Here is a 25,959-nt window from a genome sequence, read left to right as displayed (position 1 = left end):
CACATCAGTGCATTTACTGACATTCACTCATTTTGCTTCCATATCCTGAGAAAGAGTTTAAAAACAAATAGTCATTAAGAAGATCTCAAAGCAGGGCAGGTACAGTAAAAATCTCTTCCTCACTTCATTATACATCGCTGAAAATGAAGCCTCCATATGCCATACATAGACTTTATCACATAATGACAATAGTAACATTTATTTTGTTAACAACAGTTCTCCTGACTTATGGCCCTGACCCTTCTACCATGGATTTGATTGCCAAAAGGACCTGACCTGACATCAAGTCAATCATGAAAGAGCCAGCCTTAGAATTAGTAGAAAATTTTATGTAGTCACAGAATTTAGCTACACATCCATAATTTGGTTTAATATTAATTTACTTGAGCTTTTTAGATATTTGTAAATAAAGGTAGCCAAAGCGACCTTAAGGTTTCAAGCACAAAACTCAAGATTCTGTGACTTAAAAAAAGGTAATGAAATCACTGATAAATTTTCATCCTAGCAAGTATCCTCTCTTACAATAGCTACGGAGTGTCTGAAATACCAGCATGCTCAGTCTCTTCTATGAGAAGAGTAACAAGCATTTAAAAATATTTACATGACTTGAAGACAGTCAAAATGTCTTTGGGTATTGTTCAGTCGGTGGGAAGGTAAGAAGAGTGTCCTTTAAACCATGCAGCACCTCGTCTTAATACAAATACAGTTAAGTCCTACATTCCTTCAGTGGCTCTCAGCAAAGAATTCATATCAGGTTTTGTTCTGTTCGATTTGGTTTGCGGAGAGAGGGTTCTAGATCTGTTCTGGTTCAACTGGACAGGCCGTAACCTCATTCAAGAGACATGCTATTCAGGAGAGCTCCTCGCTTCCAAATTCTGAGTTACTTTGTGTGTGTGCTGGAGAAAGAAGGAAAAAAAACCCCACACTTCCCCAGCCTTCATCCACACACTCACCTACTGTACTACTCTGATCACCCAGAAATGCTTAAGCAATGATATGCACATGAGAAAATGACAGCATAGAAAAGGAACCACAAGAGGGGAAATTAATTTGTTTAAACAAGCTTCATAATTAGCCACACTACAAAGTTTCTCTGTCCCTAAATTGATAGTCACCTGTCATCTGCAGAGACTGAAATGCTGCAGAAATCACATTTTAACTAATGGTAAATTTGTACACCTGCATGAAATATCATTTATTTTACACCTTATACGCAGAACAGATTAGAGTTACTCCTGACTTCTTCTGGGCTTTTATCAACCTATAGGCAAAACGAAAAGCAGGACTGTAGTAAGGAAAGGCATTTACAAACTTCCTGCAAAGAAGTGAAAGCTAGCACAGCATAAAAGTAGACAGCACTGTCAAGAAAAGAGACGTGCACTTTTCTAGCAGCTCCTGCTACTAAGTCTCACAAAGCATTAACATTACCCCCTCTGCTGGCAACGCCGTGAAATGATACCGGTAAAATAGCTCCCGTTATCACTTAGGGTGAGTCTGCTTCCCAGCTGGTAAGGAGCTGGCACAAAGAGGGTAAACTGCAGCTTCTTCTAGCAGGGGATTGGTTTTGCCCTCTGTACATACGGAAATAGCATATGACTCACCGGCACTTCAGCCTTTTAGAAAACTCACCTGCTGGACTTCAGACAGGACTTGTAAAAATATCACTGGGGACAATAAAAGGCCAGATCGCCTTCAATCCTCGCTGAATGAAAGAAATGCAACTCTACAAAACTGCCTAGGTATTAAACAGTCATTTCAGACCAGCCTGAGATACACTCCTTGTGGTGCAACAGATCCCACACCAGACTTGCAAATGTTTGCCAGTCCCCAGTTTGGTTCCACTTTCACGTACTCGGCTCAAAAAGTAAGCCGACAATAATGCAATGTACAACGTAAGAAGCAGTATTTCCCAAGTGTAGATTCACACTTGGGTATTCCATCCCATATTTAATCAAAAAGGTTAAATAAGAGTTAACTTTTAAATTCTTTGAGTGTAATAGTATAATATTTGCTGCCTGGGGATCCAAAATAAAATTGTAAGAGTATTTCCTTCTGATTTAATTGAAGCATAGTCACACTTCAACACAAATGTGTTTGTGCCATTGAGATTTACCTTGATTTAAAAGGTGAAATGGATTAAAAATTACAGTTGGTAACTTAAAAGAAAGGAACAGTGGCCTGGTTTCAGAATATTGATGACTTTACAAAGCATTTACTGTTGCAATTTCTCTCTCGACTTAAGGCAGCTTTTCAACAACTGTACAGTACCACATACGGTGCAACTGTGACATCTAGTGGCCAGTGAAGAGGGAATGAAATACTTTCCACTCCTAAACCGGGATTTTTTTAAACACTAGCAGTTGTGAATTTGCAATCTATACCTGCTTTTTGTAGAATCATTGACAGAGATGGTAAGAATGATCCCTTACAAGAGAAGTCAGGCCAAAATATCTGGCACGGAATTACTTTAGAAAAGAAATCCAGTGCTTTTATCACAAAAGGGTGAAATAATATTGTAAAAGTGAGGAACTCCTAGCAAAGAGCAGAGTACCGTGTTCATGGCTGACAAAAACCCTTAGAAGCAAACCATCATTAAGTGGTTTTTTCTGCCCAGATTACAAAGGACATTTTAAGCAATGCTAGGACAGACAATGGGGTAACTCTCAAACTTCACTGACAATGTTGATCTACTCTAAATTAATAGAGAATGAAATAAAAAGGTCAGAAAGTTTGAAGATTTCTACTGTGGTGGAGTAGAATAAATAGCCTAGTAGTCACTAGTATGCAATAGGCCACTTCCCAAAAGTATAATTATCAACCAGAAGGAGTCATGCAGGGGCATCTCTGTCCAATCTGTATTTGGATGGGAGACAAACAAATGCCTTAAGAAGCAAAAATAAATTTGGGAAGTTGATGAAGATTCTGAAAATTGCAAACTGAAGCGTGACACTCAGCAAAAAAACTCTACCTTGTACCTTTCTTATTAAAAATTGCACCACATAAATAACAATTTCTTCTCTAGTTACCTAATTATATTTTTTTTTCTTCATGAAATTCTCACTTGTCATGAGGTAATTTCTTGGAACAACTTCCATGAAAATGGCACAACTAAACCTCAGAGTAAGAATTACGGGTCTTAAAGGTTTCAGAAGGTGCAGTACAGAACACATTCAGCCACTGCTAAGTGGAAAAAGTGTAGTCATCCAAGTACAACTGTATTATACACATATACAATTCCAAGGTATTTTCTTGCAAAGCAGATTTCAAAAGAGTATGTCTATCACAGCACCCCTACAGAATAACAACCAATTAATTTCTTATTTAAATTCCTTACCTTGTATTGGAATTGTTTAGCACATCAATTGCCTTGAAAACCACCAAAATAAGAATACACGATTTCTATCCGGGAACATACCCAGAGATAAAACTCTCTGTATTTCTAAGTTCTACCTTCACAGCAACTCTAAACTGAAGTTTTAGCTGGAAATAGAAAGCACAAAACCCAGTAAGATAAAATAAACTCGATATTTATGTTGATTTCCTAGAGAAATGAGACTTATTCATGCTCTTTGTCCTTTTATCTCCATGACTCTCAACTGCTCCAGCAACTTTTAAATTAATTTAATAACCTCAACTAAATTTGAGAAGGCACTAGAAGTTTCATGAATGTCTAGAAAAAGCGGGGGGCAGGAGAGAAAGAGATCAGGAGGAAAGTCAGGCAAATTTCCTTGTTACTTCTTTTAATTTGGCAACAGCTGGCTGGCTAATATTTGTAATAACAACCTTATACTCCTGTCTCTTTCAGAAGAGGATTACTGATGAAGTCAGGGGACAAAGACCACAAACCTGTGAGAGATTAGGCTATGTCAACCCCATTGTTTATAAACACTAACTTGTTTATTCTTTTATTTTTGTGTAACATAGTTCCATTTTTTATATTATTGTAACTTAAGTATCTGATATAGTATGTAATAAAAACTGACTGAAAGTCTTTAAATGTAATATAAAACTTTTACATATCTGACCTTTTTATATAGCTTATAAAGATTAAGTACAAACAGGGTAGCCAAATTCTGAAGGTACTATGACAAATCCTCTGCTGAAATAAATTATCATAGCTTCACTGATATTAGCATAACAAATTACACCAGCTGAGAATCTTGTATTGTTTGTACAAGCTCTATATAAGAGTTAAGTATATCACAGTAAGTTAATGGACCCCACCCCAAAACAAATTGAAGGCTTCATTGGTATAACCTTTTTTTAAATAAACTACAGTGACAATTCTTTGTCACTACTGTACTGGACAAGCTCAGAAATTGATCTGTTGGATTTAAAATTTCATCATTGCCTGAGTTCAGCATAGAGCCAAAGCATAGCTGGCTGAAGTTAAAAGAAGGTGAGAGAATTGTTTGATTGTCCGGGGGGGGGGGGTGGTGCTTATTTTCCACATGTGAAGACTACCTGGACATGTCTAAGCAGCGTAAGCCAGTAGGTTGTGCCCTTTATTTTCACATACTAATCAGCCTGTGGAAAACTAAGATATCAGAAGTTTATAATTTGATTACCGAGTCCAAAAGACTTACTTTTCGTTACCATAACTAAAAGGAGAGAAAAAGACAGCCAAAAAGCAGAGTCCTGGGAAGCTGGGTTTGCAAAAATCTGACAACTGCATGTAAGAAGAAATAATAGCATTCCACTGATGGGAATGATGCACTGGAATGAAGACCTTGGGTAATGCATTAGATGCTGTAAAACCATCAAAATCATGCTATCAGTTTACACAAAATAACGATGAAGAAGCATTAGAGTTTTAACTTTCTTGATTTAACTTTTCAACGTCCTAAAATACACTTAGATTTGATGATTTAAAACTGTGTACAAACAGAAGTAGTAACTTCTTGCTGGTTTGGTAGAAAATTTAAACATCTGACTTTTCTCTACATATTAGGCAAATGGTTTAAGAAATCAAGAGCACTTTTAAACATGAAAACAAAAATGGGAGTCCTTTTAGAGGATGGCATAATTTCCTAGTAAATCATTAGCAAATGACTACAAATTCAGCTTTTACAGTTCTGTAGGTAATGGACTTCATTCACAGTACAGAAAACTATTAAAAAAGCATTAAAAGCCAGCCTATCTATTGTACTCCAACTTTCAACTAAGAAAACTATGCTTATTGATCAAAAAGATATTTTGCATACCATTATAATATTTTTTCACAACTGTACATTTACATCTCTTCAACACACAAAGTACTGGGAATACCCTTGATGACAGAAACACTGACACATGCTGATAGCATGCTACAGAATTTTGATCACTGTTTACGTATTTTTATTACTTCTGTAGTAAAGCTATGCACAGGAAGATAAATTACCTAATAAGTAGTAAAAAACCTCAGAAGTATAATATGTCTGATAACATAAATTTACATAGCTTCTTTCTAATAGCTTTTGCTTTAATATGAAAATAAACTTCTACAGAAGGATCTGCACTAATTTATCACAGAATTTAAGCAGTTTTAAATTTAGAAAGAATGAAGTGTAGACACTGAAAAATACTCCCAGAATATCTACACTACCTGTCACAACAAAAAATCTGTACTGAAAATGACTACTAGTTATTTGCTATACTGATTGCTTGAGAACATTTGCTGCCCTTTGTTTAGAGTAAACCTGTAGAAATAACAGAATTCAGCCTGACAAAGATTTGTTGTTTGGTGACAGGGAAGAAATTTAACATTGTTGTTACTCAGTCACACATACAGAATTAAGGAACTAGTATTTACAGTGATCCAAATGTACTAAAAAGTTATCCTCAATTCAGATATTTAGCTGGTAATTTGACTGATAGGATTTTGCAAGAATTTTAGATCCTCTGCTAAATGCACTGTTTTGTGACGTACTTCCCTACGGAAAGTCTGTCCGTTCTTTGTGCAAATAAAATACCATAGAGCAACTACAGCAGCCTAGGTTTAGTTCAGGTTGTAGCAGTATATGGGGAAAGTAAATATTATTTATTATTTAACCTCAATATCTCAAAAAGACTTCAGAAAAAAATTAAATAAAAATGTTTTCTCTCAACATAAAAGCATTTGAAATGTATGCTAAGACACATATGCTCAAAATTAGCTCAAATACAGGACAGCAGGTGGCACTGGCAACATGCCAGTGTTAAAACAGCTGTGTTGAACTGGTATAAAATTGATCATATTACATCTGTCTTATCTTTAATGTGAAGTTGCAAATGTACAGAACATAAGCTCTTCTTTCATAACGCTCTACCCTCTGGTGTAAGCACACTCTTTGATACTGCTACTTAGTATAGTTTTATTAAGGTAGTTTCAGAGACGAAGAACTATCTTGACAGGAATGTGTCATGACAGGACAAGAGCCAATGGGTAATAGTTGCTGCGGAAGAAATTCCATCTGCATGTAAGATAAAAGCTCTTTCCCTTGAAAACAATTAACACTGGGAGAGGTCACCTGCAGAACTGGTGGAATCCACCTCACTGGAATTAGTCCAGGCTGGGCTTCACAGGGCCCTGGATAACAAAATCAGTGGCCCTGCCTTTAACAAGAGGCTGGACCAGATGATCTCCCGAAGTTCCTTCCAACCTAGATTGTTCTGTGACTCAGTATGGTTAGGCCACACAACATAGCACCATGCTGGGAAGCCCAGACACTGCTCGAAGCCAGCTGTAACATACACATGGGTCATAAAACATTCTTAACAGATACTACTGCATCTAGGAATTAACAGTATGCTGTTAACAGGACAAATTAATCAGCATTTTACAGCTTCCAGCTCCAGCACTGGCTCATCTGGTGTTGCTTCAAACACTCTAATGTACCTTTGACTTTGAGGACACATTTCTGTTCTTTGCATGTCATTCGGCCATAGTAAAGAAAAACAAAGAAAAGCCATTCTTTATACAGGCCACAGAGAAACTAATCTGAGGGCCACAGCTGACATGCAAGCAGAAACATGAGACTCTTATGTTAATACTTACATTCTCTAACCCAAGGAGGACCAAGAGTGGGATTGTTGTCATTCCTCCTTGGATCCACTCTTCTAGAGAAACAGTACCATCATGATCATAGTCAATTTCTTCCATCATTTCATGAAGGATCTACACAGTTAATGAAAAATCTCATAAATTCCATATTCTAATATAGCAACTTCTTGTTAGAACATGTGCAGATCTCCAATTCCCTCATCCACATGCAAAAATTAAGGAAAATATTATTTGTATGGCACCTGTAGTAAAATGAATACTGACAGTTCAGAAAATGAAGTGACATACTCCTATCTACATTTTATTATCACCCAAAGTTCCCAAACCAATTTGTGTCCCCTTGTGTACTTACTATGTACAATACAAATAAGAGGTAGTTACTTTAAAGAAATTTTCAAACCAGTTGGTTGTGTTATAAATGTTAATTACTACATGCACTGAAGAAAAACCTTAAACTAGCAAAAATGTTTCATAGATTGGATTTCATCAGAAAAAGACTCATAAAAGTGCTAATTGACAATGTACAGGGGAGCACAGATTACTATTATTTCTATCTTACTTATATATAGAATCACATGTTGACATAAGTATCACAAAATGATTAAATGCCATCTCTAGCAACATTAAAAACTTGTGGTAAAATGGATACTTACTGGACTCAGTTCAGTAACATCCCATTCAAGGTATTCTGCAACATGCATCATTTGAGCAATGATATTTTCCAGCTCCTACAGATGAACAAAAAAAAAAAGATACTATTTAATGCAATATTATAAACACAAATTCTACTGCAAGCAACTTATAATTCAAACATATTGCATTCAGTGACACTGTTTCATCAATGTTCCTAACGAAATGTCCTTTACAGTGGAAGCTGTACACTCTTAGGTGAATCCACTTCACTAGCGAAACATCAGGCATGGATTGCAAAGCATGCAGGGAGGTAAAATACAGCTCCACAACCAAAGGACAGCCTCTGGGTTGAAAGTAGTAATAGATTCTTCCTTCCTAGTTGATCATTGGAGCATGGGTTTCATGATCTGAAGTCCACCCTGTGATATAATGATGTAAGGTCCTTTAAATTCCAGCACTCTAACAAACTATTTTTTTAACAGCAAGTGTATAATTCACAACTTTCTAATGGAACTAAGGCATAAAGTGGATGGTATAAACTAATACAGAGATATTTTCTTACCCTTACAGTGTTAGCATTTCCCTTGATCACCTATCACTAGTGCTCTTCCACATTCGTGTATACAACTTGGTTTGTAAACATGCTCAAATGCTTATCTAGACCATTCTAAATTCTCAGGTGTATTGATTATGCACTAGTTACCTAATTTGTATTTTGTATTGCCTAAACCTATGATACAATATTTACTTTATACCTCTGTATAACTTAGCTTCCCTATTCCCCTGTCACTTATGGGAATCACCTCGTCTTTACCAATCCACTCTAGTGTCTTACTTCAGGGAGATACAAAAGAAGAAGGGGGAAAAAAAAAAAAAAGAAAAAAGAAAGTTGCCAATAAAATACTTCTTTCTGTTAGCTAAAAGAAAACAAATAGATATATTTTTTTAAATGATTGCTATATCTCTGATTTTCCTTCAAACATTCAGTTGGACTACTCCTCAAAACTTTGTCCTTAATGTCCTTAATAACAACATGGAAGTTCTGACATCTGTCCACATACATCCACTGTCTGTCTCTCACACTTTCCCCTTTTAAAGAAATCTTTACAAAGGGTGCTTTCGTGCACATCTCCCAGCAGCATATTAGAATTTTAGGAATCATATTAATGTATCCCCTACAGTAATATGATTAAAAATCAGAAGACTATAAAATAGGACTCCACAACAGCACTGTCAGCATTTGAAAATTTATACTGTTGTAGAAGCAGCAGGTTAACGGAAAACCGAAGAGTTACCTTCAAAATGGGTAACTTTTCAATTGACTATAATTTATACTGCTTCTATTAATTCAGGAAGAATATAAACTTGATTTGGCTTAATGTAGTTTTGTATAGGTATACCATTATGACATACTCTTACAATGCATTAAAATATATAAATAACATTACCGAACTATCCAGGTATCCATTCCCATCTGTATCATATAAGCGAAACATAACTAAAAAGGAAACAAAGAGAAGGAAACTCAGTTAGAAAATGTAGTAACATTATTTCCTAAAAAACAAAAAAAACCCCACCCAACCCACCCACAAAACAACCAAACCTGCGTTTCAAAGAAAGGACAAACATTAACATTTTCCTTTAATGATCACACTAACTGTTAGACCCACCAAACATTTTGTATTATGCAAGAGGTTCACTCAGCGACTACTCTGCCACAGTTGCCTCCAACAAGACATATTAGAAGGACAGTGCAATTGCACCTTTTCCACATAATCACTCAAGCAGCTAATTTGGTCTGTGAACTTAATTCTGGTTCCTTCTAGAGATGATCTGTATTCATGAGGAGTACCACCAAAAGGCCCTTCTCTGTCATCTCACCAAACATAGAGTAATACACAATTGGCCAGTCAAATGTTGATAAGCCTACTGAAGTTACAATGCTATCCTACTCCTTTAGTTGCAGCTATCACTATTCAATAGTGATATTGCGTTGGAAATGCTTTCTGACCAACTAAATGAACCAGAGGATTATTATTTGAAGTATCTAATCAGTCAAATCCACTAATAAACATTCTCACAGACTGTCAGCATGACTCCTCCCAGGACCAGATTTGCTTCATCGATTTGAAAATGTATTCCCAACATTTTGGGGAGCCACCTAGACAATAACAGCTGCATTTTGACAATAGCCAGAAAGAATATATACTTTCAAGTTTGTATCATTACTTGATTCTAGCCACAAAACTGGGTATATCCACCATCACCAAGGTATTTCAAAGCAGCTTACTCAGCTGATCATATACTGCATCAGATTGCAGAGCAGAAAGAAGCCTGAAGTTTTGGTAGGAATACTGTTGAAAGGCTAAAGATGAAAACCAGAAGCCTACAAATACCTCACTCTTTGTCCCTACTTTCTGGAACAATTTGTCAGAGCTCTGAAATCTAAACACCATCCCCTTCAAAAGTGCTCATTTTTTTCCCCTAGATCTATTTCCTAAGGAGAAAGAAGAGAGCCCATGTACAGGTGGTTCCAGGACACTGTAATGCCTTGACTGATAGCAAAAGCCAAGCAATCTGCTTATAAACTGTCTTATCAGATGTCTTTGGAAACATAACATATGACCTATTCAACAGTGAACAATACCACCACATTGGATCCACAGCAAATGCTGTTACAGTCCAATAAACTCTGCAAGCAAAGCTTATCACAGTTTTCAGGAAACAATATAATGAGAAATGAGAGGAAATTCTTAGCAATTAGAAATTAAAGTTCAGAAAGAATTTTATTTTTTACTTACAGCAAAACATATTTAACTGATACACGAATTGTTTTGCTTCCCTTATATCCCTCATCATATTCAGAAGTTGTTCAGCTAACTGTGAGGAAAAAAGGTAAATACCATACGTCTCTACCACTTCAGCAATTTTTGCCACTACATCGCACTACTCTTAAGAGCTATAATACTAGATTGAAGATATTTACTGTAGTACATTGTTTCAAGCTACAAAGGTCCATTATTCATTAGTTATAGGCTAAGAAAATCTACAAAAATATCCTTCTTTGCCTGTGAATTACATAGCAGAAATGTTTCAGTGTAAAACAACAGTTAATGCTAAAAGCCACCAGAGATTGGTACTGTCCCTGCTAGTACACCTTCTACCAAACCTGCTCAGAGCACAACAGCGAATATTATCCAGCAAAGGTACCATTAAGCATTCCGTTTCCATAGGGATGAATCATTGCATCACTCAGTGATAAAGTTCAAATCATTTGGTTCTCCCTCCTCCTCCTCCTCTGTGATTGTAATGCTCTGGTTGAAAGAATGTTCTACAGTTATCACGAAAGCAAGTTTTAGCATCTCCCTGATCTTTACCCACTCCAGAGAAGTAATGCTTACAACTTTTCTTCCCTTTAACATGAACCAGTAGTTCTAATCAGTCACTTAAAACCAGACATTAGCATAATTATAACTGTTTCACCTTTGTAGCAAACCAAGTCTCTCCAATTACATATATGTATTTGGTAGTGAAAAGCCTCAATCTGTGCTATTGGCTAGACTCTGAAAAACTATGCTACTGGTGTGGCACGCAATCTCTCTTCTATTCACACCCTGCTAAATATTCATGTTCTTGCTGATCTATGCACTCTAGGAGAAAAAAACAACAAAATTATTAAAATAACTGAACAAAAGTTCTGATGCAAACTACAGAGCCCAAGTCAATCTTTTATATTTATTTTCCCATCCTTCAACTGATAGCACTGACTAGCCACTCAATTTCTATTACTAGACTACATATCTTTTGTAAATAATTAAAAATGTATTAAAATAAAATTACCAAGATGACATCAGTTGCTGCACTACTACATTCTCACCTGCAACCTCTGAACTTCTAATCTTGCATATGACAAAAAGTGGCATCCCAGAAATTTCCAAAGTTAAAATCATGTTCTTTTGAGAAGAAATTGGGGAATTTGTTCTCAAAATCACATGCACAAACAAGTGCTCTACGCACTTCCTCTTTTCACCAGCGCATGTACTTTGAAAACTGTAGGGCTTGTCACTCTCCACAGAAGCCTGAGTGTCCAAGAACTACATAGCATAGCAAAAAGACAGACTATAACTAATCAAACTACTGCAAAAATACAGAAGAACAGCGTGGCATTCTTGAAGCTTCTGTTGGTATGGAAAGAACAGAAACAGAGGAACTTGGGGTTACTGATAGTCTTGATAAGAGAAACTGGCAAAAAAACCCACAGCTCATGGAGTTGTTGTTCATAATTGTGGAAAGAACTTTCACCACTTGTAAGCATATTATGTTTGTAAAGCTACAGTACCTGTGGAGGTCGTATGCCTCCTCCACACCATTTATGTCTAATACCCTTCCTACTGCCTCCTGGCACATGTTCAAGAATCATAGTGTGGACACCAGCAAGTAAAGCTTGGTACATGTGAAAACAACATGGAGAGCAGAAACTGGTTTCTATGGACCAAGTCTGCAGGTTGAGCCACAGAGCATGAAGGTACTTAACAATATAGCTACACCTTGAATAATTTGCATTATGACCTTAAAAAGAGAACTTAAATTCATTTAGTGTTATCTCTGCTAGAAAAGTTTGGGCTATTCTTTATATTCAGGCCACATACAGTTTATGAATAACAGATATTCTGAGCATGTCAAACAGGTCAGTGCTTAAGACCTGTAGAAATACATTGTTAATAGGTTAGAGAATCCACTTATCTGCTGGAATATTTGTCAATCTATGAAAATCCATAGATCATATAGATCTGAAAACAAAACATTATTTCCTCTTAGTGTATTTTATCTTAAAAAATCCTCCAGCTTATATCATTTTATTTGAAAGCACTGCTTCCATGTTCTGTTTGTCATCAATCAAGTTTCCAAACACTCAGCTATGATTCAGAGTGTTTCCATTTTTGTCAATAGAAAAAAAATAATCATGATTTGAGATCAGTATTAATATTAATGTTGGCAACCCTGGAATAAGCCACCCTTTCTTTTTTCACTCCACTGCTACTGATTTATAATTTACCTTATATCCACCACACCTGCTGCTATAAAATTATTTCAGACAAAGGTTTAAATTATCCCATTAATGTACAAGTGTAATTCAACTAAAATCAACAGGGAATTCTGCATTCTAATAGGACAGTATAAGCCAAAATTTAGACTCTAGAAAGTGACAACATGTGGTATATTTCAACTCTGTATGAGAAAGTAGAAAATAAACCTATATAATAACCATGACTTTAATTATATGTAGTAAATGCAAATGACCTTGAATATACAGAACATGTAAGTACCGTACATTTATTAGATATCGCTTCTAAATCATATATATCATTCACCATCTTTTGCCTATGCAGTTCCTGTTGCCAGAAGTTCATGGAACATCCCCTACACTAAAATCATCGCCTGCTCCTCTGTCTCTCCCCCTTTTCATTGTACCAGTTCCTGACACCAGGGGACGCAACTGATCTCCATTTCATGCTATGGTTTGTGCACAGAGCTCTTCAGAGCTCTGCTAAGGCTTGTGTAACTTGCTACCACGGAACAGTTACTATACTCTAAGTTTAATTCAATCCTGGGATCTTAGTTTTCCTATGCTTGTGTTCTGAATGCACATTTATGCATACATCCTCATATTCTAATCACATGATACCAAACTGGTATTACCAAACTTGGGGACAGCTCCTTATAAGCTTTGCTGAGGCAAAGGTGTAGGTGATCTTTCGTAGAGTACAAAGTTGTCATTGTAAACTAACTACAGGTAATGAAACATCAAGATACTTCAACAATATGCGGTCATGTAACCTTGTAATGAATTTCTCATTCCAGCAGAAGTAGCCTACTGTTTGCATTTCCTATTTTCATATTGATTTCATATTGAGTATTTACTTTCCATACAGTATTACAGTCTGATCCTAAAGTTCTTTTATAGACAGACCAGCTATGTACACCCAAGTACACTTGGTCTCAGTAAGGACTATATGATCAGATCGACTGTTTATCTATCTGGAAAACTGGCTTCTAAAATGCCACACTTTTTCTTTTTTTCTCCAATTCACAGATCAAACTGTTATTTTTTTAACAGGTAGAGGCATTGGGCTTTAATGAATCAGGCCCCTAATTAAAAAAAATCAAGTAATTTCTAACTTGCAGTGTCAAACACTCATTCCCAACAGTAGTAGATGACTTGGATCATTCTTGGCTTTTCTGTATTTACTAGTATTATAGAGCCACAGCCTGTATTAACAACTATTCTTTGTTTGAATTAGTTTGTTTTCTACAGATTATTCACCACTTCTATATATCTCTATCTCTTCAGTATATTTCATTTGTTTTTCTTGGATCTGATACTCATCAAGAGACAACAGTATAGAAAGGATTATTTTAACTGCAGATCCTTACTCCTCATCTTGGCATGTGCTAGATAGAATTTAGTTAAAATCTCATCAAATTAATACTATCAGGAAGAATAAAAGATCGTTTCTGCAATAATGGTCACCTAGAACCGTATTTTTATAATGCAGCTACTCAAAACTGAATCTTGAACTCGGAAAATTTAGAAGCAGAATTCTTGATGACTTATTGATGTAAATAAATAAAATTAACTTGAAAAAGAATATACATTCTAGTTTGTCTTCAGGTCTTCCTCTTTCTAGCAGTGACAAATAGCACACAATATCTTTCAGCTGGATCATGTCTGGTAAATGTAAGTTGGCAGGAGTAGGAGGTCGGGATGTAGAGGTGCCTTTGTTAAGTCTCAGACCTGGAAATAACACATAGCCTTTGTTACTCGTAATGTATGATGTAAGCAGAAAATGAAAACATAACTCTTGCATATATGCATCTTCATTTTATGTGAAACTCAGAATCTCAGATGCCTTCTTAATTTAAATATAAATGTGATGTTTTAAACAATTCATGTTCATAGTTTATCCAGCAAAGCCAGAATTAAAATGATAGTCAGGTTTTAAAATTTTATATGGATAAAGCAAACTATTGAAAAAAAAAAAAAATCAGTCATAGGAATGGCATAACCTTTTTTCTCATTTTCGTTGATCTGATATCTTTTGACGACCAAAAAATTTGGTGAACGTTTTTATTCTACTACCTTACATGTTAATTGAGGTATTAAAACAATCCCTACCCAGTGCTGCATCCACTTCCTTGTGCCATAGAAGTTTCATCTAACTTACAGACTGATACCAGCAGAGTAACTGAAGATGTTTTAGTGTCAAAGAAAACTCTGATAATACCCAAGTGTGTAGTCTTTCCAAAAACACAGCCAGATGTGTGTCAGAGCAACACACATTTAAAACATGGAAGTCTCGACCACAGAACACTACAAAAATAAATACAGAATTTAAATGATAGTCATGATAATTGCTCAAACATTGTGACCAAGAGCATTCCAGTGTACCACTTGGAACACAAGTTTGAACATTGCCAAACTTTTTGTTTCAAGAGAACATTAATATTATTGGTCCTGATGATATTACTGGAATCTGCAGGACTAATAAATAGAGGAAAAAACGGGGGAAGGACAGGAGAACACAGAGAAAGGAGTAATAAAACTTTCTTTACAAGTTTCTCACTGACATTAGTGATGTTAAAGATGAAACTTTACAAAAATTTATTGTTTTAAATATCTTCTATAACTAATTCAGAACAGATTCATCATTGCACACATAATCTGCATACATATTTCTCTCATCCATTTGTCTTGGACAAGTTAATTACTATAGCAAAGGGAAAGAGAACTCTGGTGGGGTTTTTTCCCCCTGTTTTTATCTTGAAAAACTTCATTACAATCTGAACACATTTTCAAAGGTCTACTGAGGTACACATGCTAAAAAAAATAATTCACTACATAAAAGAAAATTGGCATGTAGAAAATATATCTTTGAATCAAGTTCATGTTCATGGTTTCAGGCAGATAATAAACACTGAAAGTAAATATTTAAATTAATAAAAAGATTTAATAGGGCAATGTTCTATTAAATAAGCTTGTGTGTTGGTTAAGTGTCCTTAAAATTATGACATTTTATAAAATGTTAACCAGTTAAGAAGCTAGCTTTAATCACATAATTTACACGAATAGTTCACATTCCAGTCTTATATGAATTTTATGCACAGAATAAAAAGTATTATAAAACTTGGGCTAACTCATCTCAAAAATGTATAGTCCTGAAATCCAAATGAGAAGGCATACAATTTCAAGGTATCTTGTAGCTTATCATCAGCTGCAAGTTACAGGTTAAAGTATTACTTTTTAATCAGAGGTGGGAGAGGGGTGGCTGCAATGTGCTGACTTACAGATGACTTCCAGTGCTGCTGCTTACCTGGCATCTGTTTCCATCTCTCTTCAGACACTTTAACTGAAAATACAATTTATAAATAGACATGAGTGGACCAACAAACACCAAGTAAAAAAACGGACACATACCAGAGCAATTTATAAACCCTGCTACTTTCCTTGTGATCTTCTCTAGCTCTCATGTACCTTTCCATTTTCCAGAAGAATGCTAAACGTTTCTGACAAATTTATTTCCCAGTATGGTCAGGTTTTTTCATTACTGGTAACATTTAAAAATTATTAAAAATCCTAAACCAAAGGTTTCCGTAATTTTCATTTGCACATCAAGATGCACCAATGCACACTTTTTCCCTTTAAATGTTACAAATTATAAAGACGTAACATCTAGTTTAAATCTCATGTAATTGAATTACATTATGAACAGTATATTTTCAAGCACAAATAACTCTTGCATGCAGTGAACTGGATTGTCTCTCTGAACATGCTTGGATATAATAATTTATCAAACAGTTCTTCTGGTATCACACTACTGGTATACATATGGAAGACTACTAATCTGGTCTCACATTACACTATTGCTGACGTCCTTACTAACAGAAAGAGATGAAAATTAACTACAAACTCAGAAAAGTGAGTGAAGGAGAAAAAAATTTTAGGAGGTAGCATTAGAGTAAGAAACTTAGGTACAGTTTAAACAACAACAACCATAATAATGATTATTATTATACCACACATAAGAATAAAATCTATCAGAGAGAATTATAGTGAAAGTGAAGAAAGCCGAGTACGGCCTATACTGGGCAGAATTTACCTGTAAATGTGGCAATGACCTAAAACCAGCTGTTATCATTTCTACATATGAAATGTCAAAACCATAGAAATATACCACCAGAATGATAAAAGATGATTTTCTTGAAATAGTAGTCAGACAACATATGTAAAAAACACAGCATAATAAATAAATATGCACCACTAAATGGTAGCTGCTATTGGAGTTATCGGCCAAAAAGTGTTAAGTGTAAAAGATTACAAATTTTGGTGGCTGGCACAGTGCATGTTTATTGCTGATGCTACTCACTGATGAAAACATGACAAAAACTTCAATGAAAAACTAAAAGTAATGACAGTAGAAATGAAATTGTGCTGCTGAGACTTCATAGGCAACAGAATCTATATTCATAGTTGAAAAAAATGCAATGCTGAAAATTTAGGACATCCAAAATACACCCTGCAGCATACAATAAAGAATACATTTAGACATGCCCTTAGAGATTCTGTTGCAAAGCATCTTTAAGGGCAAGGAACTGAATCACTGGTCTAAATGACTTGCCCAAACCAGTGAGTAAGTCATTATCAGAGCTGTAATCAGCAACAGAAGGTTTTGAATACTCCACACAACTGCTTACACCATAGTCTACAAAGCCTACTGCTCTGCACATGGAACCGGTCTAGATAACTAACAACAAAAGCCCAAGAAGTTGGAAATGTACTGTCTACACAGCAGGTATTTGAGGGACAAGATGCGTCCATGGCAGTTCTGATTAGAAAGGATAGAAAAAATACCTGAAGAATTCAATTCAAATGAAAAAAACAAAATTTACATCAAGAATCATACCCTCAATGTGGTATGCAAGCTTTGCTAGCATAAAGAAGTTTTTTCATTTAAGTCTAATTACAGTTAATGACCATTATAATATAACAGAAGACAATAATATAATATGGGGGTTTTAGTTGGTTGGTTTGGTGGTTTTTGCCAGAAAATACAAAGCTAAGAAGCGGAAATGACAGGTACTGTAAACTTAAAGAAAAATAACTGAAACCCATCTATTTAACACAGTTGAGAGTGGCATGCACTAAAATTAAAAACAGGTCAACTCAATGGGTGATATCTGAAAGCCTATAAAGAGTATTGTACACTGAGGTATCTACAGAAATCTAGTGCTTGGTATCTGCAAGAAAAGTTAGCATTTCAGCTGGTAGCACTTGGATCAAACTCACAACTTCTGGATGAGTTGCAATTTGAAGACTACTAATCTTCACATAAAGAATTCAATCAATTAAGTACCCATCAAACCACCTGGTAACTTACTCTAAGCACTTGATTACCCCAGCTGTTCAAAACACGCAATTTATTTCATTAAATTAGTCTAGCTTCTGCTTTTAGCTACTGGATTTTGATAGAGTTCCTGAATTGCTAAAGTACTAAACCAAATATTTCAAGTTAAGAAGGTAACCTTAAATTTCTTCTGCAAATTTTCTGTAAACATTTTATAAAATTTTGTAAGTTGACAGTTTTTAACACTATTTTGCATGGAAGTATTTTAACATGTTATGTCCTCTGAACTCAAAATTACATATAATAAAAATGTTCAGTTTAGCATGAAAATTTCACACTGCATTAAAGAAGATCTCTACATTGGGAAAAGAAATACTGCTAACACTTATATGATGTTTAAAATATCAGTAGCTGATAAGTATGTAGCATTACTAATAGCAGTATCACACCTAGACAGTTAAGAGAAGCAGCAGTAACTGGGCACAGAAACTGTAGAGCACCAGCAGGAGCCTCCTGCCTGAAGCTCTGAAGGTTTCTAAGTATTTACACAGTAGAGTAGGCAGCAAGATCATGTAACCATAGTGATCTGATTAGCATTAACATGACAAATACTGTCCACTTGGTGTCTCAGCTGCATCATTATTGTGAATTAAAGACGAAACCACTTAATTTCCATTTCTTTTCACAGTATTTCTTGTTCATGGTTGAGTTAGCTTCTGCAATTTCACAAACATCAGAATAAAAAAATACATATACCTTAGAATTCCATATATTTACAGCTATGAGAAGTAAAATAGGAGGGGGAGGGAACTTTCAGCTCTTATACTGTGATTTTATTACTTACCTCCAGAAAGGTGCTGGGGTTTGTTTTTTATTAACGGGCTGCAGTGAGAGATTTTGTTGCTAAATGATGTAAAAAGATGCTCAATGAAATCATCTGGTAACTCTGCCTCCAGAAAAGTCTTCATGAACAGCTTGAACCCTTCTAAATCAATTGTCTAGATTGTGGGGGAAAAAAAATATAAAGTATTCTGAATTGTTCATTTTGCAAAAACTTTCATACTAATCCATCAAATAATATTCTGTTAATAAAAACTTTAGACTGTCTTTGAAAATACTGATTTCCGAAGATACAGCCTGGCATACCTATTCTTGAAAGTGACTGATTATTGAATTAAGTATTGCTACAATAGCCAAGAGCACAGTGTAAGACAGCCCAGAGTAAATTCAGAGCACTTGTATCAGAACCCCGAAACTAAGTTACATGCTCTCTAGTTTCTTGATTAGAATATGGCTTAAGAGCACAGACAAAACTGCAAACCAAAGGCACCTACAGAGCTCACAGGGATGCACCTAGCAAGTCTTAGTTTTTCCCAAAATTAGGCAGACAACAAGCAGGGGATTTTTGGATGCCTAATTCAGGGAACTGAAGGTCTCCTGTCTTTTCCTAGGTGGCAATATGTTTTGCTGGTATTTGTCAAAGAAAACTAATTACCATGTCTTAAATAGGTTCTAATAGTCAAATGAGAGTGCTGGGACATGCAACATTACTTTCAGGGAAAAAAAGTTGTTGATTTGAAACATTTGTCATTTAGTTTAATTTGGTTTTACTTCTGCCAGCAAAGTAAGAACTGATTAATGAAACTTCATTGATTATTTCTCCTGGTAAGACAGCATTGTCTGTTTTAAGTAATAAAATGAATCACAGAATATCTAAAGTTAGAAGGGACTTAAAGGTCATTGAGTCCAACTCCCTGCTCCTCACAGGACTACCTAAAACTAAACTGTATGACTAATAGCATCATCCAGATGCTCCTTGAACTGACAGGCTTGGTGCCATGAACACTCCCCTGGGGAGCCTGTTCCAGTGACTGACCACCCTCTCAGTGAAGAACCTTTTCCTAATGTCCAGGCTGGACTTCCCCTGATGGAGCCTCATTCCATTTCCTCGTGTCCTGTCGCTTGTCACCAGTGAGAGGAGATCAGCACTTCCCCCTCCACTGCCCCCCCCGAGGAAGGTGTAGACTGCAATGAGATTGCAGCAATGTAAAAGCATTACAATCCCATTTTATCCTGCTAAAATAGAACCACTAAAGGTGTCCTGAAATATAGAGAGACCTCAAGACAATTTCAGTTTTATCTCAGAAATAACTGACACAACTGCATACTTAGCAATGATGCTACTCAGTTATGTATGTGATTTTAAAACAGCTTATCAACCATTAATCTGTAAAACATAACTGTTTCTGTCTTTGCTTCTAGATCAAACAGGACAGCAACTTTTCGACATGAAATAATTAAGGGATAAACCCACATTATACCACAAAATTGACTTGGGAGAAATTTCGCCATGCTTCAGGAAGACTCCATTTCTCCATAGAAAACTCTAGTGTAACTCCTTTAGTTCAGCACAGTGAATGAAGCATTAGGAGGGAAAAGACTAGCAAGAAATCAGCTTGAAACCATGCCAGAAAAAGAAAACTGAAACTAAATTTTCCAAGTGCCTCAGTGACTTTGGAATCTGAGTCACAGCATAAATAATTTTTACAGTGACTTTAATATATCATTTCAAAATTTTGGGGCAGGGATTTCTCTCCCCCTGCTTTTTTTTTTTTTTTTTTAAATATTATATTTAAGAGATGTAGAAGTTTTATGTCCACAAGAAATAAGGTGTTTTCCATTAAGGCCAAGACCTAACTGCCCCAGGGTAATGTTTTAAATGTGTATCACTGTCCTCACGAGAGCCCAACAACAGAGATTGCAAAATTTGACTGATCTTGTGCAAGTCATTATTATTAGGAATGCAAACTTGGGAAGAGGGTGTCTACACTGAGCTTCTGATCCAGAATGCTTCATTTGACAAAGAAGTTCAGTGAAATCAATAAAATTCTTCCCTATTGAACACAAAAATAGCAGAGACTGAAAATAAAATTGCCTCCACAAGGCTCAAGCTAGGTGTAAAATGGAAATAATCAACTTGGACATGGACTCACTATCTTTGTCTCATCACAGAGTTTCAGCCACTCTCTTCTACTTTGGCAAATCACACACTGTTTCACTCATGCTACAAAATTTATGTTTTTCCTCAATAATAAAGTCACTGACATTTAATTCACTGTTTATAAAATATGAAACCACAATGGCAAAAGGATTTGTATCAGCATCCAAGTAGATCAGTCGTTAGTTTACACTATATACATGTATTTTTTATCTTCAAGCATAACAAATACATTAATCATTAAATCAACTGACTTTAACAATGTGAAATTGCTTTGTTAGACTGTTCGTTAATGAAACGTGTCTTAGCTATTTCACTAAATTACATACAAAGAGGGATAACCAAGCGAAAAAGGAAAACAGAAAAACACATTATAATCCCATTGAAGTTAAGGTGCATGGATGGATATGTAAAATATTACATAAAGCTTTTTTATTTACCTTGTCTGTGGATTTTATGCATATACTGCTAAAAATATTCCTTGAGTTTACAGCTATCTTAGATTTTGAAACTGCTGTCTTAGTGACATTGGTCCACCAAGCTGCCAGCAATAACTAAATCCCTAATGCTATTTTTTTTTTTTCTATTTATGGGCTCAGAATTATGCCTGGGTAGAGATTTGGATTAATAAATGAGGTTAAAATTATGTGTTTCTTTCTCCCTGAAGACTCTCTTCAAGATGTTCAAACTTTTCAATATTTTCTAAAGATGGTTAGATTATCATCTACTCCAGTGTCCTCCGAAGCAAGCGTTCCACAAACTGCCTTGTATTTTCTGGCCAGGAAAGATAACAGATATCAAAGTAACACATGACTTGACTGCCATGTCCATTTATTGTATTTGACACCCTGACTGCCACTGATTAGTGTGCTCAGCAAAGGAAGAAAGAAAGTGGGTGCTTGCTCTATAAGGTTGTTCTACAGTCAGATTTCTTCAGCTGAAAGTGCTTTATCCTCTGCTCTAACATGCTCTGTGACCTGTATTCCCCCAGGGGAGTAGAAACATTCATACAACCAGAGTTAGGATGCTGCACATCCAAAACCTTTCAGACGATGCTGAGAGCTGGTTAGGAGCTGGTAAGTTACTTGAATACATATCAGAAACATTTATAATAACCCAAAATGCAGATACAAACCCACATGCTCTATCAAAAGAATGCAACAACAGTCATGCCTAAAGGAGACCTATGCATAGAGCCCCATGATTAGGTTCTTGCCTCTATGAAAAAAAACCCCCACAAAATCTGTGATTCTAATACTCTATAGCTGAAAAACATTTTCATTTCTGCTTGGTGTAGATTATCCTACTAGAACTGAGCCCTAAAGTAATGAAGTCTTTTCTGGAAATTTGTTTTTGTAAATGAATATACAGTAAGTAACAGAACTGAGCTAGACTACAGCAGATCTAGGAGTAGTTTACATTATCCATCTAGCTTTCCAATGTAAAAGCAGTGAGCTTTCAAAAAATGCTCACTTTAAATTGCTTTCACTACCATAGCCCTCTCATTGTAATATACATAAGCTGTTACATAACTGTAGAAAAATTGAGTAATTTCTTAAAAAAAAACCCTGTGAGGACAACTGTAGAAGACTTATGGGTCTTAGAGTATTATCACCAAGTAGAGGTTTCAGTATTGAGTAAGGTTCATTTAGAACAGAAGACTTAAATATGCAAAACATTTGCTCAGCTTAATTTAAAATAACTTTCACAGAAGAGAAAACAATATACAATATTATAAGCATTTCTCTATTCTGCAATTATACAGTATTTTTCTTTTTTCCTCATGGAACTTTACCCTTCTAAAATGCTTCAGTAAGTAATTACCCTTCCTCCAATTACTAGCATTTTCTCCCAAACCCAGCTACTTTTCAAAGGACCCACACAATGCTTTGGTAACCAAAAAGACAAAAAAAGGAAAGCAGAGGACATTAATTTTCCACACTAACATGGATCATGCTCACTCTGCTATGTAAACCACAATATCTTCCTTTTAAATCCCACTGTCCTATCAGAATTTCTCAGATTAAAAGTTCAATAAATTTTGGCATGGTTTGAAAATAATTTATTTTTGTTTGTGAATTCGCCAGCTTTAATTAAACAGTTCAGATCAGTAATATCAGAACAATATATAAGCCATAATGGTGGATGTTTTCTTAAGCACGCAGGCTAATTGCTTAATTTTCAACAGTTGCTTAGCTTCCAGAGGCTCTAGTTGAATTCAAATGAACCTGATAAAGAAGGATTTAGCATTTCAGAAGGCATTTTCCATGACGTTTCCCAAGTCAGGGGATGAGAGCGGGAGAGGATGTACGAAACTGACTACAATTAACCTGGCACATGAATTAATTAATTCAATTTCACAAGAGACTATCAGGGCATAGGGAGATTATGATCACAAGCGTAGGAATGTCAGGAAAATTTTCAACATAACAGGGAGATATATAAGGACATAGTTGAAGCAGCCAATAGTTACTCACAGGAACATAAAAAAGACCTTTCAAATCATTTGGCCTAAATCTCTGGGGGTGGGGGGTTGGGTGTGATAAAAATTGTGGTGGTTTAGCTTTGATTCAAATAAAAAAGGTACCAAAAGCCTTGACTGTAAGACACAGAAAGGTAGGTAGTTTTTTATTAATCATATATAACTGGATTCCTCTTTTATGTATTAAACAACTGATTCACCAAGTTTACTGGAGCTCCTTTTCTTATGTCTTACAAAAATAAACTTTACAAAATAAGACTTTATAAATCTTCATAATTTTCTATATTATTGGGTAATAAAACTTCATTTGGTAATGAAACATTTTGATACAAGCCCAGATAAGCAGGCATTCAAAAACACCATCGATTTTCAGCTAATTTAAACCATAACATCCATATAAAATTAATTTTACTACTATTTTTAGAAGCATTTATTATTATTATCATTTATCATTATAGATTTTATCAACGTTTCTAATTACCTGAAATTAAAAAAAAAAAAAAAAAGGTATATATCCACCTTGGAGAAAAGGAAAGGAGGAAGGAGAGAAGGCAGAAGCAAAACTGCACAGTTTTAGCTCTAAAATTCTTTTTAGCAAATAAAGTGTGTCAACCACTAAACATTTTTTGGCTTTTTTAAAAGTAGACATGAAACTGGTCTCACTATGACTCAATGCAGAGGAAAATTAAATATACGCATCTTTTTTACATGATAAATTGTCAGGGAAAATCCGCAAGACTTAATGAACCACCCACAAAATTTCAAAATTAATCCTAGCACTAAAATGCCAAAAAGAATTTAATCCATAAGTATTATTTTTCTGTAAGCTCCCCACAAACAGATCTGTACAATAAACTGAAAAAGAAGAAACAAACCAAAGTTTATAATGAGTTCGAAATGATTGACTGACTACAGAAAGAAGGTTGTGGATTTCTCCCACTGCATCCAACTACGTAACACAACAGATTTACAGAGAAGGCATCCTAAGGTGTCTTTTATGCCTTTATTAACTGTGCCCATTCATTAATACACTGTGATAAGGCATGACTTTTACTTCACAATGCTGTGCAGACTAAGAAACCTCTTACTCGATTCCATAACTGTAAAACCAAGCAGCTAATTACAGTCTAATGAGAATACTATGGGTCAGTTCAGGAAAGGAATGAAGATGCCTAAAGTTGGACATGGGTATTTCATTGATGCTCTTATTCATACTGGGATCTCAAAGGACTCTCTCAAGTGCTAGTAATCCGTAAAGCATTTATACCTGATAAACCCTTTAGGTTTTTTACTTTAGCTTCCTAAAGTGTCCACAGACTTATTTGTGAACATGAACAAAAATGTTACATTCTTCACTGGATTAAGATTTCATCATTTGTCTCACATCTAATACAATTAGGGTACCTAAATCTGTGTTATCAGGTCTCACTATACATATTCACAAAAAAAAAAAAAAAAAAAAAAAAAAAAAAAAAAAAAAAAAGGCACTATCCACTAAGTGCAGTGGAGACCACTATTTCCTTCTGAAAGCAGAGGAAAAGTGACAGATTCTCCTACCTTTTGGAAAAAAAGAATATCTCCTGGTAAATACACCTCCCCAGTGGGGGTTACCTTGGCCGAATTCCCTTGTTTGCCTGGGGGAATTCAAAATAGTATCTCTTTCTCTAGAGAGTATCCAAATATCAGAAAAGAGCTGAAGATTCACTGAGGGGAAAAAGAGGTTTCTGTATGTCTACACCAACAAAATTATTAAATATTTACTTGTAAAAATGTTACTGAACAAATTATTGAAATAGTCCTTCGAATGAGGAGGTGATCTGAACATGTTTAAGAGATCAGGCTAGTCAGGGAGATGTATCAAAAGAGATAGCAAAATGTTTCAGCTGTTAAGGCAGCACTTCTGGACACATGGAAGAATTTAAGGTGCTTAGGTAAATTTTATATAAAATGGCTGAGACAACTTTTTCATTTCTTTCTTTTTTAAATTGCCATACCAGAGCTGGGTGCTAACTTCACTCAGAGTGGAAGTAACCCATTTTGGATCTAAGCCTATGCTAAAAGAAACAGAACAAATCTAAGTATTGCACATATATAAATAAATATTCACGTATACATACTATTATATACAGTATTATTTATGAAACAAAGCAGCAAATAGCAATTATAGATTGTTCAGAGAGGTCATTCAGTCCCTTTGGGACTGTAACGTGTCATCTCACATGCTGCATATATTTTACAACTAAATTTTGGCAAATACACCTTAGTCCAAAACACTTAACAGGGTTTTTTTAATGTTAATGCCATGAACAGATTACATACAAATAGCTCCATCAGTGCAAATAACTTGCTATTACTTTCTTATGTTTAAGAATAGCAAAAGCAGTTTTTATAACAGTGAAACAAGACAGACCAATCTGTCTTA

The 25,959-nt window shown here is 35.4% G+C and overlaps 1 protein-coding gene across 8 annotated transcripts in view; it reads right to left on the bottom strand.

The window, feature by feature from the left end:
• Nucleotides 1-25,959, bottom strand: part of DGKB (diacylglycerol kinase beta) — a 370,440-nt gene that overhangs the window by 252,347 nt on the left and 92,134 nt on the right. For 7 of the 8 annotated variants that reach the window (XM_049798232.1, XM_049798231.1, XM_049798230.1 and 4 more), the window contains 6 exons: nucleotides 18,902-19,055; nucleotides 16,027-16,062; nucleotides 14,310-14,450; nucleotides 9,103-9,152; nucleotides 7,675-7,749; nucleotides 7,016-7,135 (listed from right to left, as the gene is read on the bottom strand). In XM_049798232.1, coding sequence (XP_049654189.1) covers nucleotides 7,016-7,135; nucleotides 7,675-7,749; nucleotides 9,103-9,152; nucleotides 14,310-14,450; nucleotides 16,027-16,062; nucleotides 18,902-19,055 — 576 coding nt within the window. The remainder of the gene's footprint in view (nucleotides 1-7,015; nucleotides 7,136-7,674; nucleotides 7,750-9,102; nucleotides 9,153-14,309; nucleotides 14,451-16,026; nucleotides 16,063-18,901; nucleotides 19,056-25,959) is intronic. The other variant, XM_049798235.1, reaches the window with a different exon arrangement.

The sequence above is a fragment of the Accipiter gentilis genome, chromosome 4, assembly GCF_929443795.1.
Source record: "Accipiter gentilis chromosome 4, bAccGen1.1, whole genome shotgun sequence".
Classification (NCBI taxonomy): Eukaryota; Metazoa; Chordata; class Aves; order Accipitriformes; family Accipitridae; genus Astur; species Astur gentilis.
The sequence above is the reverse complement of the archived record's forward strand: the minus strand, read 5'-3'. Positions and strand labels throughout refer to the sequence as shown.